At 32.0% G+C, this 16,177-nt stretch overlaps 1 protein-coding gene across 3 annotated transcripts in view; it reads left to right on the top strand.

The window, feature by feature from the left end:
- CTNND2 (catenin delta 2) overlaps positions 1–16,177 on the top strand; it is a 1,202,081-nt gene that overhangs the window by 945,954 nt on the left and 239,950 nt on the right. For all 3 annotated transcript variants that reach the window (XM_074205345.1, XM_074205344.1, XM_074205347.1), the window contains one exon: positions 12,111–12,294. In XM_074205345.1, the coding sequence (XP_074061446.1) occupies positions 12,111–12,294 (184 nt within the window). The remainder of the gene's footprint in view (positions 1–12,110; positions 12,295–16,177) is intronic.

Here is a 16,177-nt window from a genome sequence, read left to right as displayed (position 1 = left end):
CTATAACCAAATTGAGCCAATTTCAGTGTTCTTAAAGATCATAAAAGTACTTGAGGACTTTTGCTTGAATAATTTTTTGAATTAACTCTCTTATATATAAAAATTACTTACCATTTTGCCAGACCATCATGTATGCCGTCCTTGAAAATTGAATAAAGAATGTTCCAGTCCTTTGACCCATATATCATGAGAGTATTCCAAAGAAGTAGAAGATATAAATATATGCTCAGTTTATGCTAAAATATTTATAATAGCATTTTGTGTTGTGGTCAATCAGTCAGTCAATAAACATTTGTTCTTTCTATGTGTTGAACACTGTTAAACTATGGGATTACAGAGAAAGGCAAAAGACAGTCTCTGCCCTTAAGGTGTTCACAATCTCGTGTGGGGAAGACAACACATAAAAAGAAACTGAAAAGAAGTAAGGCAGAAAAGAGGAATGGGCTGGAAGAAAACTTGAAGGCCTGAAGCCAGTTGGGACATGATGAGATAACTGCCCTAGGCTGCCTTCTTAAACTATGGGATCTGGAAGGATCTCTCCAGTGTCCACATTCTGAAGCTGTAAGTAGCAGGGACCTCAATGGAAACAAGGTTGCTGTTCACCTAAGAGATATAGATAAACAAAATTGTGAATGGATAGAATATTATCAAACCATCAAAAATAATTGATAAGAAGACTATAGTGAGGCATACAAAGAGCTACATGATTTACTCCAAAACAAGCAAAACCATAAAAATAATATAACACAATGATACAATGATGTAAATAGAAAGAATAACAGTAACAAAAATCAAACACTGCATTATTATAATGGCCAAGCTTAAATATAGAGAAATGATCATTCTTTGCAAGATAAGTGACCCTATTTGGGGAACACACTGAATATAATTAATTGAGCTGTTGATTAGTTGTGATAAAGTTCCCTTTATTTTCTTTCTTTGTTTTTTGTTCTTTATTACAATGGATGGTTGACTAGATAGGAATAAAGGGAGAGATATGTTGAGAAATTAAGGTGGCATTATAGCAAAAGAGCAATAAAAGCATCTTTAATAATAAAAAAGATTAAAAGTTATATTTTTATTATTAATTGGAAATATGGGTATTTGATTAACTTTTGCATTTACACAAAAATATGTTTTGTATCAGTTACTCTATGCTCTTAAATATACTTATCAAATGAATATATAGCTATGGTAGAGTTTTCTTATGACCTTTTTTAAAATTTAATCACCCTATTCATGAAACAGTCATGTAATAGCATTTTAAACTCTTAATAGCCACAGTCCAGAATGAAATCCTGCACATCTTCCTAATGCCATCACTGCTTTATAACATTCTATCTGGGTTTGGAATAGTTTTCTTTTATTTTCTTTATCTTGCCCTTTTATTTATTTTAATTTGATTTTATTTATATTGCAAACATTATTGAATATGTTCCCTTTCCCCAAGTAAGCCAGCAATCTGTAATAACATTTTAGAAACAAAAAAATTTTAAAACTAACTAATACATCTACTTCATCTGACAGTATATTCAATACTATACACTCATAGTGAGCACCCTTTAGGTGGAAAGGGTAGGAGCATTTGAAAAATGTCTAAAGCTAAGTTTGGTAATTATACAATAACCATTTTTTTCTGCTACCCTATACATAACTATAGTCATTGTGTACTTTATTTTCTTTCTTATGTCACTATATATATCAAGACATAGTCTTGGACTTTAGAGACCATTAAGTATACCACCCTCATTTTATAGTTGAGGAAACAGGTCCAGAAAAGTTAAGCAATTAGAATCCAGGGTCTCTGACTCCAGGGGCAGTACTCTTCCTACTGTATCAAATGAGAAGACATATGTCTTCTCATATTTCTCCCAATTCTTCATACCCATCATTTCTGACAAAGTAGTTATAAACTACAACATATATCACATGTGCCCCAATCAATGGGCACAAAATTTATTTCTAGCTCCTTGACACTATAAAAAGTGCTTCACTGAATATTAGGGTATGTATGCATGTATGTATGTATGTATGTGTGAGCATGCACATATTATATATACATATATATATATGAAAAGTTTTAAATAAAAGTCATTCTGTAAATGGAAAAAAATGAACATATTCAAAGTATATCATTAGCTATTTTTTTTTTCATTTAAAGTCTCCATCAGGACTATATTTAAAACCACAATACTTTTACTCCGCTAACTAAAGAATGAATTAAAGTGAAAGATAGCATGGTGTACTGGATGTAGGGCAGACAGTGAAATCAGATTTTTCCCTCCAATAATTTATCCTATTGTGACCATGGACATTGAATCCTTCAGAGGGGCAGACAAATCTTTAAGACTTTGTGCTAGCCATGTTTCCATTCAACCTCAGGGACAGCTATGAAATCAAAATAAAATTAAGCAAAATTCCTTAAGTAAACTTTAATAGAAGTTTTAAGTTTATTGGAAGATATTAACATCTTTTCATTATAAATTCATAATCTTGTTAGCGATTCTAAAATAATCATGTTATCTTTATTATATTAGTGAAAGTGGTGACCTTTTATATACTTTTAAGATAGTAAGATATTGCAAACTCAAGTTATTCATAGTTTTATCTCATTGTACAATTTCCCTATCAGATTGTGTTCTTTTAAATTTTTTTGTAGAGTAAATATCAAAATGTTTCTTTTTTTCCTGAAAGTTTTGCTCTATAAGCCGTCATTTATGATGTCTACAAAGAATTATCAAAAGTATCTGTTTTGGAAATTCAACAATTTGGCATAGCAAATAGGCAATTTAGATTTATTTTTGGTAATGTTGAATTTGATACTTCTTTCCACCACTTTCTTTTTCTTTGAATTTTTCATCTAAAAACATTTGTTAAGTTGGAACACTTGACACAAAGCAAAGGTTGAACTGATTTAATAGCTTCAGTCCTTTCCCTCAGAAATATTTATAATTTAGCAAAGATTTAATATCCTAGACACATTTCTTTTTAGAACTATAATCTGAATACCCCAAAAGTATCCTTTATCAAATGAAATTTCACTGATAGACTTAAAGCTTATCTTGATGCCTCATTGGGAAATAGAAGACATCCTAGGTTTTTAAGGCTTTGTCAGTGAAATGAAAATTCTTGCAAGTCTGAGTAAGCTAGAAAGCTTTCTACTGTATCATCTGGATGACAGCAGAAAGAAGTGAGGAAGCTCTCAGAGCTTTTCCTGAAACAACTTTAAATGAAGCTTCTACATGTTCTAAAGATAGAGATCCCCCCAAAAAGAGAGTGAGACAAGTTCTCAACTTAAGATATCATGGAGTAACTTCAGTAAAGGTCTGTCTCTTCTGACTAAAAGGAAAGAATAGCCCAGCATAGATGAGAGAGTAGGGGGCTTTAGCCAAGTCACAGCTCAGGTTCTGGCTCATTAAGCCAGCAATGCATCAGCCCAGCAGTTAGAGTCCCAAACTCAACTTGGAAGACATAGTTCAAGCACTGGAAAGGCTGGTGCAACTGGTAACAGTTTTGGGTTGGATTACCCAAATGTAGGGAACAAACCACTGCATTGGCAACACCATAAGTAAGAAGAATACCAGTTACCCTTAAGGAGAGAACAAACCGCTACATAGGCAGTGCCATAGACAAGCAATAAACCAGGGACCAGATCCCATCCCCAATACAAAAAGCTTGGGACTATACTCCCTGTGCCTGGAGCAGAGCTCAGCTATCAAAATGAGCCAAAAAAAAAAACAACAAAAAAGTTCTAAGCTTTGATACTTAACAATAGGTATCTCTTTAACAAGAGACAGAAAGCAAAATTCCATTTAACATAACTATAGTCAATGCAAAATACTTGGGCGATAAACCTAGAAACTATATGAACATAATTACAAAATATTTTACACATAAATAAAATTAGATTTAAACAACTAGAAAAATGTGAATTGCTCATGGTTAGGCAAAACTAATATAGGAATAATGACAATTTACGCAGATTAAATTATTTATTCAATGCTATAACAATTAAACTACCAAAAACTATTTTATGAAACTAGAAAAAATAGTATCACATTTCATTTAGAGCAACAAAATTAAATGAAGGTAGTCAGATCTAAAACTATATTACAAAATGGTAATCATCAAAACTGTCTGATACTGGCTAAGAAATAGAGAAGTGGATCTGTGAATTAGATTAGGTACAAAAGAAATAGTAGGAAGTGAGATAAGAATTCACTGGTTGACAAAATGTCTGGGAAAAATGGAAAATAGTACTGCAAAATCTAGGCATAGGATCACATCTCATATCCTATACCAAAATGTTGGTTGAGATGGATAAAGGAGGAGAACAAGAAATAGTCTGTCAGGTCTATTGATAGAAGAGAAGTTTATGAGCAAACAAGTAATAGGTACCATTAAAAATGTTTGCAAAAATAAAACTAATGCACTCAAGATTAGAAGGAATACAGAAAGTTGGGCAACAATTTTCACAGATAGAATTTCTGATAAAGCAGTCATTTCTAAAATATATAGAGAACTGAAGCAAATTCATAAGATTACAAGTCATTTTCCAATTGATAATTGGTCAAAGGATATGAACAAGCAGTTTTCAGATGAATAAATTAAAGCTATTTAATAAATGCTCCAAATCACTATTTATTAGAGAAATGCAAATTAAAACAACTTCTGTACATCATACCTATCAGTCTGGCTAAGATGACAAAAAACAAAAGGAAATTATCAGTGTTGGAGAGAATGTAGGGAAATTGGTACACTAATGCACTATTGGTAGAGTTGTGAACCAATCCAACCATACTGGATAACAATTTGGAGCTATATCCAAAAGGCAATAAAACCCATGCATACCCTTTGATCCAGCATTACCCCTACTAGACTTATATCCCAAAGAAATAAAACAACTGGAGAAGACCCCCAATTTAAAATATTTATAGCAGCTCTTTTTGTAGCAACACAGAATTGGAATTTGAGAGGATGCTTAACATTTGGAAAACAGCTAAACAAGTTATATTATAAGAATGTTATGGAGTACTATTGTTTTGTAAGAAATCTTAATTGGCCAGATTTTAAAGAAGTATGGAAAGACTTGCATGAACTGATGCTGAGTGAAGTGAGCAGAACCAAGAGAACATTGTTCACATTAACAACATTGTGAGATGATCAACTAGCATGGACACAGATCCTCTCAACAGTTCAGTGATCATGGACAATTCTGAGATATTTATTATGGAAAATGCCATCCAAGAACCAGAGAAAAAACTATGGAGTCTGAATGCAGAGAAGAGTATATTATGTCAACTTTTAAAAACTTATTCTAAGTTTTTTCTTTCTTATTCATATTTCCCCCTAAGCTCTAATTCCTCTTTCACAACAGGACTACTATAGAAATACATTAAACAAAACACTATTGTATTTTATCAGATTTTTTTGCCACCATGGGGCAAGAAGAGGGAAGGAAAGGTAGTAGAAAAATTTGGAACTCAAAAACTTGCAAATGGATGAATTTTAAAAACTATTTTTGCATGTCATTTGAAAAATTAAATTAAATTTTTAAAAACTGTTAGCTGATGAGTAGTGTAGCTAAATTCAGTGGTGCCAGTTAACATATCTCAGGATGCTGCGTTTGTCACCTCTAACAGACCATGAAGTCTATTGACTAAAATGTAGGGATATAAAAGGAAATCATGAGAATCTATTATTCTGAATTCTTAAAGTAGTTTGCTTCTCTTTTTTTCATTTGGTAGTTTTGTTATGATAATATTTGAGGCAAGGGAACATGTGGTATATAGGGCTTAAGAAGATAGAGGCAAGGGGAAAAACAAAATGGGATATGAAAATGTGAATTGGATAGCATTTAACCAAATAAAGAGAAAATTTAAAAAAGAGGATAGGACAAAATCAGAACTAGTCTTTACAGAAATATTCTAGAATGTTGTTTCTCCTCTTTGCAATCTGCACTTTCTCATCTCCACATGCTAAATTATGGAAAACCTAATCATTCACCACTTAAATATTTCTGTTCATGAAATTTCATCTTTGGCTTCAGAAAAGTTTCTGCTTCCTTCACCATTTCTGATCATGTCTTGGTTTAGTTGTGCTCATAGGCTAAGCAGGAAAGACTTATTTTTTTTATCAGAGGACTGAGATTTAAGGATCTTTCAGCCTATCTAGAAAAATTCAGCAATGTCCTTCTATGTACTACATCTACTATGGATGACAGGATAGTTATTAACCTGGGTTTATTCTTAGTTCTTCTGTACAAGCAGATAGAAGTAAGAGTAGAAGAAAAGTCATCCCTAAGAAATAACCAGTCAAAGAATATCTATGTGAAAATTTGCTCCAGTTACCAAGAGAAATACAAATTAAAACCGCTTTGAACTTTAATTTCATTTCCATGCAAACTGGAAAACATATAAATAGATGAGAAAAGCAAAGATAACCAAAACAATAAAAAGAAAAATACTATTTGTTGAAGGGTTCATGATGGGACAGGACACACTAATGCCATTTTGGTTCAACCCTTCTGACAAGTAATTTTGTAACTTTGATCCCAACAGATACAAAAGAATGTATTGCCCTATGACCCAGATGTTCCATTATTAAGAGAACAAGGTACACATGGGCAACAGCAATGTAAATTAAAAGATAATTAAAAGGAAGTTGAACTTTGAATACTAGGAAAACTAGTGAAGATCCTGGAACAGGAAAATGAAGCTTGCCTTCTTCAGGGCTTCTAAACCAGACTATTATATACAGTGTAAAAAGAATTTCTAGAGGAAATGTTTTTTATTTGATGTTTTTTCTTGTCATGAGGGAGAGTTCAGTCTAGAGGTGGGGATGAATAACTGTGATATGAAACTAAAATTCATTGAAAAATGATTTCTTAAAAAACTATCTATAAAGGGCAGCTAGGTGGTACAGTGGATGGAGCACTGCCCCTGGAGTCAGGAGTACCTGAGTTCAAATCCAGTATCAGACAAAATAATTACCTAGCTGTTTGACTGTGAGCAAGTCACTTAACACCACTGCTTTGCAAAAACTTTTTTAAAAGTTATAAAACTCAGATATAATTATATATATATATATATATAATGTCAAAAATAATAATTTGTGAGTCATGAAGGGAACTAGTCTGTAAAGGTAAAATGAATGTGAATTAAGAAATGTATGGAGTTCTGAATTAGATTGTACAATTAAGATGAAATAATTTTTAGGAGAAAACAGATTAAACAAATAGTAAAGAAAAATTCAGGATTGTTTCATTTTTCCAGTCATCTTTATCACCTCTGAGATGAAACATTCAATTTCCATTTGCCTTATTTCTCCCATGACCACTGCCCATTCTTCATAATGTTTTTTGTTTGCTTGCTTTTAAAGACAATTTTGAGATCTTTTTAAAAGTATTCATCATGGGGGCAGCTAGGTGGTACAGTGTATAGAGTACCAGGTCTGAAGTCAGGAGGAGGAGAGTTCAAATCTGGTCTCAGACACTTAACAATTACCTAGTTGTGTGACCTTGGACAAGTCACTTAACCCCATTACCTTAAAAAATAAAATTTTTAAAAGACAAAAATATATTTCACATTAAAATTGAAGCTATTTTTCTTGTTCCAACTCAAGTTTAGGTATTTTTGTAGCAATCAATTCATGTTCTTTTAATCATCTTTGAAACAGCAATAATCACTTGGCTCTAGATGCAGAACTTTTGAAGTTGGGTTTAGAATGGGAAGGAGGGATAAACAGAATTGAAAAATACATGTACAAATACTTTGCTTCCTCTAACCACTGAATAGCCTAGTTCCCTTCAATATTATTCAATTATAATCAATTAAATAAGTAAAAAGTGCTTTGTTAACATGGGGTATCTGTGATGGAGAATATCATCTGTATCCAGATAAAGAAAGACCAAAGACTAATACCTTTAATTTTAAAAAATGTTATCTTATTATGTGATTTTGCTATGTCTTATGCTTTATTTTTCTTCCTTAAGGATATGCTTTCTCTGGCATCACATTCAACTTAGATCAATGTATACCATGGAAACAATGTAAAGACTAACAGACTACCTTCTGTGGGGGTGGGGGGGAGAAGCAAGGCTAGGGGAAAAATTGTAAAATTCAAAATAAAATCTTTCTTTAAAAAAAAGTGCTTTTCTAGGTGCTGGAGATGGACAAAAACCATAAATCACTACCTTTAAAATGATAAGTGCCTAATAGGAGAATAGCATGTGCGAGACAAAATTTGATAAAAACTAAAGTATGATTGCAGCAGAGGAATCCCAGACAAAATACTATGAGCAATTTGAGGGGTGAATAGGTTCTTTTCATAAAGGAATTCCAGGAAGCTTTATGAGAAAAGGGACACTAAACTGAAAAGAGAAAAGTATTCATTAGGTGGAGATTGCATTTTTGTAAGGGTATTCAAAGATCAGTGTTGGTATAAGCAAAGTCATATTGATGGAAGAAGGAAAGATAATAACAAGATAGCAATCCAGTTGACTGGAATACAACAAAATATGAGAGAATAAAGAAGGTAAAGGAGTCTAAATGTAATTTTAAGAAATTTGCAATTTATTTTATAGATATTAGGAAGTAACTATAGATTTTTGAGAAGAAGAATATAATCAGACAAGTATATTAAGATGATTTCTTGGATAAAAATTTAGAAGCTGGATTGGAAAAAGACAGGAAGACCTGTTAGGAAGTTAGTACAATAACAGAGGCAAGATGAGATAGGGACTTAATAAAAATTAGTACAGTGGAAATGTGTTGTAGAGGAACTGGATCTTAGAAATTTCATAGAGGTAGAATTATTGAACTGAGGGGATAAGGAATAAAGAAAAGTTAAAGATGGCTCCAAGGTTGGAAGCCTCGTAAGGAGTATAGTATTCAATTTATGGAGCTAGATGTCTTGAAGACCTTGAAGGGGAAGGAGGGTAGGTTTAGTAGAGAGATGGTAATCATTCAGTATTACTGTTATTGAGGTCCCAGAGGACTGCCAAGCTGAATAAATATGAGAAAGAATCAATCTGTATTGAGAGAGAGGGGAGGGGAAGGGAGAGAGAGGGAGAAAACGAGAGAAGGAAAAAGGGAATTTTGAAAACCATTTGTCTATGTAATAATTGAAGTCCAAAGGAGGAAATTAATCTCATATTTCTTAGTGTTGCATGATTATATTTTAGAAGCTTGAAGGATATAAAATAAAAATTAAACATTTTTTTAAAATGTTCTTTAAAATTAGAGCCATTATAAAGTAATGGAAACAACACTAGAATTGGATATAGAAAGTTGCTGAAACAGATCATTTAACCTCTCTTGGCCTGCATTTGCTCATATACAAAAAGGATAGATTTGGGTTAGGCGACCTCATATTCATTTCTAACTTGAAATCTATGGTCATCTGAGTTTATAAATCTTGGCTCTACTACTCACTAATTATGGATAAGTCATTTAGTCTACCTGACTTTGTAGTTTTCTCATTTGTAAAAAAAATGGATGCTGGTTATATAAGCTTCATCATAGATATGTTTTAAGATAAGCAATTTCTAAACTGTAGGTACAGAGGAACTATAGATTGCAGGAATAATTATAAAATAGAAAATATATGAATTGATAATTAATGTAAATGTATATATTTCTTCAAATACCTTGTTTCAGAAATGGGAAAAGTTGCCAATTTCATTTTGGAAGAACCATGATTATCATTTAATCAGCTATAGTAATGGAGATGTATAGTACATATCTATTTACTTTGTTGGAAAATATCTATGTAACAATGAAAATTTATCTTAGCTTTTGTTTAGTCTTCATAACTAACAGCTATGAAAATGAGAGGTGTTTCATCTTTTTCTTTCTGTTTTTGTCAGAGTCCAAAGGAATATAAGTATCTAGTTTAATGATTTGTTTTATATAAACTTTGCTAACTTCCTCTTTAGCTAAAAAAATATAATTTATTTTCTCTCTAAAATATGAGTGTCCTTCTCTTGGCATTTGATCACTCCTTTCAATATAAAATTCCAGTCTCAAAGAGAGATTTCTCTGAGAGACTTTTGGTCTTTATTTTTCTTTCAATTACATGTAAAAATAATTTTAACATTTGTTTCTTTTTTTAAATATTGAGTTCCAAATTCTCTCCTTCCCTTTCTCCCTTCTGCACCCCTTGAGAAGGTGAGCAATTTGATATTAATTATACACAAGTACAGCTATGCAAAACATGTTTCCATATTAGCCATATTACAAAAGAAAACAGACCAAAAAAATAAAAATAAAGTTTTTAAATGTGTTCTTTGAATTGCATTCATACTCTATCATCAGTTCTTTCTCTAAAGGGGAATAATATTTTCCATCATAAGTCATTTGGAACTGTCTTGGATCATTGTATTGCTGAGAATAGCTAAGTCATCCACAGTTGATCATCGATTTACTGTGTACAATAGTCTTCTGATTCTGCTCATTTCATCAATTCATGTTAGTCTTTTCAGGTTTTTTTGAAAGAATCCTGCTCATCATTTCTTACAGAATAATAATATTCCATCACATTCATATAACACAACCTGTTCAACCATTCATCTAATGGACATCCCCTCAATTTTCCAATTCTTTAACACCACAGAAAGAACTTCAATAAATATTTTGTACATATAGGTCCTATTCCTTTTTTATCTCTTTAAGATAGAAATCTAATAGTGGTATTTCTGAGTCAAAGGGTATACGTAGTTTTATAATATTTCAGTTGTTCTCCACCATTATTGGATCATTCCATAACTCCACTAATAGTGCATTAGTGTCTCAAGTATTCCACATCCCCTCTAATATGTCATTTTGCTTTTCTGTTACATTAGCCAATCTGCTACATGTGATGTGGTACCCTCTTCCCTCCACTCCTACCCCCTTTCCTCTTCACCTCATTTTTTAATTCATTTAACAAATATTAATTGAGGACTTACTATCCTCAAGGCAGTTTCTAGAACCTATGGGAAACATAGCGATATATGCTCCATGCACTTAAAGAACTTACAATTCAGTTTCTTTGTGGATGTTTCCTTTGTATTTAACAAAAAAAAATTAATTAAAAATCAATATAGTCAAAAGTAATAAAGTTTATTTGTGCATATATTAAAAATGTCACAAGCAAAATCACTCTTCCTTAACCATAACAAGAGTTGGACTAGATCTCTTAAGTCCGTTTCCAGTACTAAGTTCTATGATTCAATGAATAGTAAGATGCTAAAATTGGGAATTGTCTTTATAGAAATGAGAAAAATATTTCATTTCCTTATCATGCATTGAATCTAAAATATTTATTTTTAATCAAAATGAAATTATCACCCCCATGTTGAGTAAGTAAAATATACATTCACATGCCATTTTTATTGCTTCCTATATTATTAGACAAAGATGGCACAAATGTCTGCCCATCAGCAATCCCAGGTTGCATTTCCTCCTTAGGCATTACTTTCCAAAATAAGCAAAGAGACAGACAGCAAAATATCCTTTACCCAATTGAACCAATTGTGATATCTAAACTCATTATGCCTACTGATTTATTCTTATCATATTTCCGCCCATTTTCTTTTGCATCCCTGCATGTGAACTGAACTTATTTTCATATTTTATTTAATATAGGATCTAGAGCAAATTGGATAGGCTATAATAGATAGATTATCAAAGTAGAAAATAGTAGGTTGTGTAGAGAATAGCTCTGCAAATCTACTTCCTTATATACTTTAGGGGTTGGTTAAAATTTGGGAGATTTTCTCCTTGTATTTTCAGTAGATTGAAACCTATTCAACATCATGTACCTAATCAGTTCTTCCAAGCAGCTATTTTTCTATTATGAAACATAGATAACTAAATTACAAACTCTCTAGCTGTCAGATCTTGACAGCCTATTTCTGAGGACCCACAGAAATGCTCTAAACTGAATTCCTTTTTTTTAATCTTTTAATGAAAGTTAAGGGGCATAGTCTTAAAGAAGAAACTTTAACCTACATGCACTATCTTGTATTTCTCCGACAATTTTACTAACAACTCTAAGAAAAGAAACAATTTTAAAGCAAGAAAACCAGTGGTCACTAAAAAATACTATTTTTGATTTGTATTTTATAGGAGTCCTTTGGAATCTTTCTTCATGTGATGCACTTAAAATGCCAATTATTCAGGATGCCCTTGCAGTGTTGACCAATGCAGTCATCATCCCTCATTCTGGATGGGAAAATTCACCACTCCAGGATGATAGGAAAATACAGCTCCATTCTTCACAGGTGCTGCGTAATGCCACTGGGTGCCTAAGGTGAGTCTGGTGAATGCAAAAAATAATATTGGTAGATTCACTCCATTCAACAAAATTCCACTAGTGTTTAATTGGTTCTGGTTTTTTTTAAGGTTTTTTTTATCAACACCAGTCTACATCTCATTGGATATGTTTATTTATTATCAAGTAACAGATTCATTTTCCATTTGAACAGATAGTGGCAATATTCCTGATGATCTTAAAATCCTGGCAGTTGTATGCTGGAGCCAATTTATACTGTCGCCAAAGAATCTATTGTTAAATTTTTAGTTTAGGTATTTACAAGGCAGAGATAAGCAAATTTTACAAATCTGGACTCAGCTTATTATTTTGTAGATTGTCTATACATAAGAATGTAAACAGTAAATTTTAATGATGCCAATTAAATTTATGTGTGTCAAAGATACTTTTTTTTAGAATTGTTTCTTAAACACTTAATAAGCAAAACTGGTTTAGAAGAATACCTTTAATCAGTCAGTAAACAAAATTTATTGTGACTATTAAGTGCTTAGACTTGGGTATGCAAAGACAAAAGTAAAAGTCCCTGACTTTGAAGTTTGCATTGTAGGTTGAGGGAACAGCATGTATTTATTTTTGTGGTGGTGGTGGCGGTCGAGGAAATGGTGAAGATGGTGGAGTGATGCTTGAGCTGAGTCTTAAAAGAAACTAGGAATTGTATCTTAGGGGTAGAAATGAAAAAGGGTATATCACCAGGTATGGAGGAGACAGTGCCACAACACAAAGAGAAAAAGAGTGATTTCTGTGGCTAAGAAGACTAGTTTGACTTTATTCAAAGAGTAATAGTTATATGGTTTGTTCAGATATTAATAACCTAGAATGGTATCCAGGAAGCAGAATGTTGACCCAGGGTTTTATTAAAAGACTTTTGGTAAGTTATCTTGAAGCAACATGGGCAATTTAAAAAGGAAATTACTTAAAGTATATTAAAGAAAAATGTAATGACTAACTAGAAAAAAACAAATGCATTAATAATTTTCTTAAATAAAAGAGTAATATGAATGTTCTATAACTGATCAAATTTATTTTTAAATAACTTTCTTTCCTAGATGAAAATGTAAACAGAATATACTTTTGCATTATACTTGAAACTTAGGTATTTCATGGCAATTTAGTATTCCCTGTATCCAAAATAGAGATGATTTAGACAAGCACCTGTTGGGATTAGAAGACTCAAATATAGGTATAGTATTTTTATTTAGTCAATGTGTTTGAGATTTTTTTATGGTTGACATTGTTTTTGTTCCAATTGTATTCAGTTTATAGTGATTAATATCTCTCAAAGTATGTTCATAAAAGCATTAGATTCCATTCCTTTGAGGTTCCATTCCTTTACACAGTAAGATATTGGACTTCTAGCCATTAGAAAATATAACCCTAATGGATTGTATAACTCTTTTTTTATTTCAAGGAATTCAATGTAATTTTCCACTTTAAAATCTTATAAGCGGGCAGCTGAGTGGATAGAGCATTGACTCTAGAGTCAGAAAGACTTGAATTCAAATTCAAACTAAGACACTAGCTATGTAACCCAGAACAAGTTACTTAATCCTGATTACCTCAGAAAAAAAATTGTAGGTGGTATTGTGTTGAAAGTAATAAGCCAAATAAGAACTATAATTCGAAGCTACCTTTTTTATATAACACAATTTACCATATCAATATTTAAGTCTAAAGGTTGAAAATAATACTCTTTGATGTCTTGCTGTCTTTGTTTCTGTGTGTGTGTGTGTGTGTGTGTGTGTGTGTGTGTTGGGCTTTTCATAGTGAATGTACTATCTGTTGCTGTATGCCTTTCCACTTAAATGTAATTCAAAAAAATTATCTGCTTTAGGTATACTTTTTTGAATTTTAAGTGTTATCAAAATCTATTAATTAAATTTTAGGGCTGTAAGGAACAAGGCAGGTGATCTTAATTAAAAATCAGACATAGGAGCATAAGTAAATAGGTATAATAGTGTCATTTCATCATGGAGCCCCTGCTGTCCCATTTCTTGCTATCCCACTATTATGGCCCAGGATCGAGATTCACAGTTTCACTCTTGTTCCTTACATTGTGAGGAATTATATCCACTGACAAAATTCAGCTGGTATTAATATAAAGGTACACTTCATAGGCAGGGATGATACCAAGGTTAATTCGACCTAATGAGAATTTTATTAAATGGGTAAAATGATACATTAGGTACACAGACAAACTGATAGACAGACAGAAAAATAAAATGATAGAAAGAAACAGAGATAGATGACAGATTAAGCAAACAATCTTGAAATTATTTTCAACGGTTCTTGAAAAGACCTCTAATAAGTTACAACTAGATACAGATTGCTTCAATATATTCTACATTATGATTTTCTATTATTCAACTTTTTAATTTTTTGCCACATGAAAATTGTTAGAATCTGGCATCAAGCTATGGAATCAGGAAAGCTTACCTTTAATCCCAGCTCCCACATTTAGGCTACTGGTTATGTGACTATAGGTTAGTAACCTTTCTCTGAGTTTCAGATTGCTCTTCAATAAAATTAGTATAATAGTATGTGCACTGCCTACATTAAAGGATTATTGCAAAAACAGTTTATAAAGCTTAAAGTTCTATATAAATGTGAGTTGCTATCATTAGCAGCATCAGTAGCTGCCTTATCACCATTATCATATCTCTCCCTCTTACAGAGAGAAAAGTGTTTTCATTCAGTAACATAAACTTTTCCATCCCGATAGAGGAAAAAAAGGAATGGAAGGAAACCACTGAATAAGATCAGAATGTGTTTAGTGCTAGCCAATTTTTTTTTTAATTTATGCTGCTATTGACCCTTTGAGAGGCAGTGTGGGGTAGTGGACATAGAATTGTTCTCAAGACAGGAAAACCTATATGCAAGGTAGATCTCTGTCACCTGAAGCAAGTTACTACCTCTCAGTGCCCCTGGACTCTCAGTGCCCAGTTTTAGAGCAAAGTGTCCAATTGCATTTAAAAAAAAGGTTTTTCCACCAGAAATTCCTAATATCTATGACATCATAAGTCCCCCTCCCCCACCAAAAAAAATGATCACTTAGAGGGCAACTGTTTGGAAGAAGGCAATCTATATAATATACCAAAAATATCCTGAATGTATCACCGTGGGAAATTTGAAATCCTAAAATTTTATGAATTTTTCTAGATGTGATTCCTTGTCCATCTTTGCATCTCTAACTTCATAATTGATGTTTGCTAAATTGAATTTCTTATAAAATATAAGGAATTTTTTTCTCACAAAAAGGTTACCTGGAATAGTATTTCAGCCTTTCAAAGCTGTTTACCTTCATTTAAATGACTTCCAATACCTGATCAGTCCCATAGATGAGATCACAGACCCAAATATGATTTCACTAGGCCATGGGAAATTTTAAGATTTCAGAGCAGGAAAAAAAAGAAAAGTCAAATTTAGCACCTGCCATCGTGTCATCTCTAGACCATAAGTAATCCTGTATGAAAGACCAAAACCTTAATGATAAGAGCAATCCTAATATAAATCTTTGTAACTATTTCTATGTAAATGTATATTCTCCATATTTAAATTTACTTAAATTTTAAAGAAGTGCTTCTAAGTTTCCATGTTATAATTCTTACCCATTTCCCTAATGTCATAATTAATAATTTTCATATTATTTCTTTGTTGTCTTAATAAAGAAATTTTTAGTTATCTCCATTATTTATTAATGAGCAAAAATTAATTCATCTAGAACCTAGGTTTTAGTCACAGGTATCCTATTATATAATCTTTCAAGTATCTTCACTGTGTACTTCAACTTAAATTATGGAAACTCATGAACAATTCTATTTTTTTCTTCAATTTCCTTTTTTTAATCTCTCTTTTTTAAAGATTT

The sequence above is a fragment of the Macrotis lagotis genome, chromosome X (genome assembly GCF_037893015.1).
Source record: "Macrotis lagotis isolate mMagLag1 chromosome X, bilby.v1.9.chrom.fasta, whole genome shotgun sequence".
Lineage (NCBI taxonomy): Eukaryota > Metazoa > Chordata > Mammalia > Peramelemorphia > Peramelidae > Macrotis > Macrotis lagotis.
This window is presented reverse-complemented; position numbering and strand designations above follow the sequence as displayed.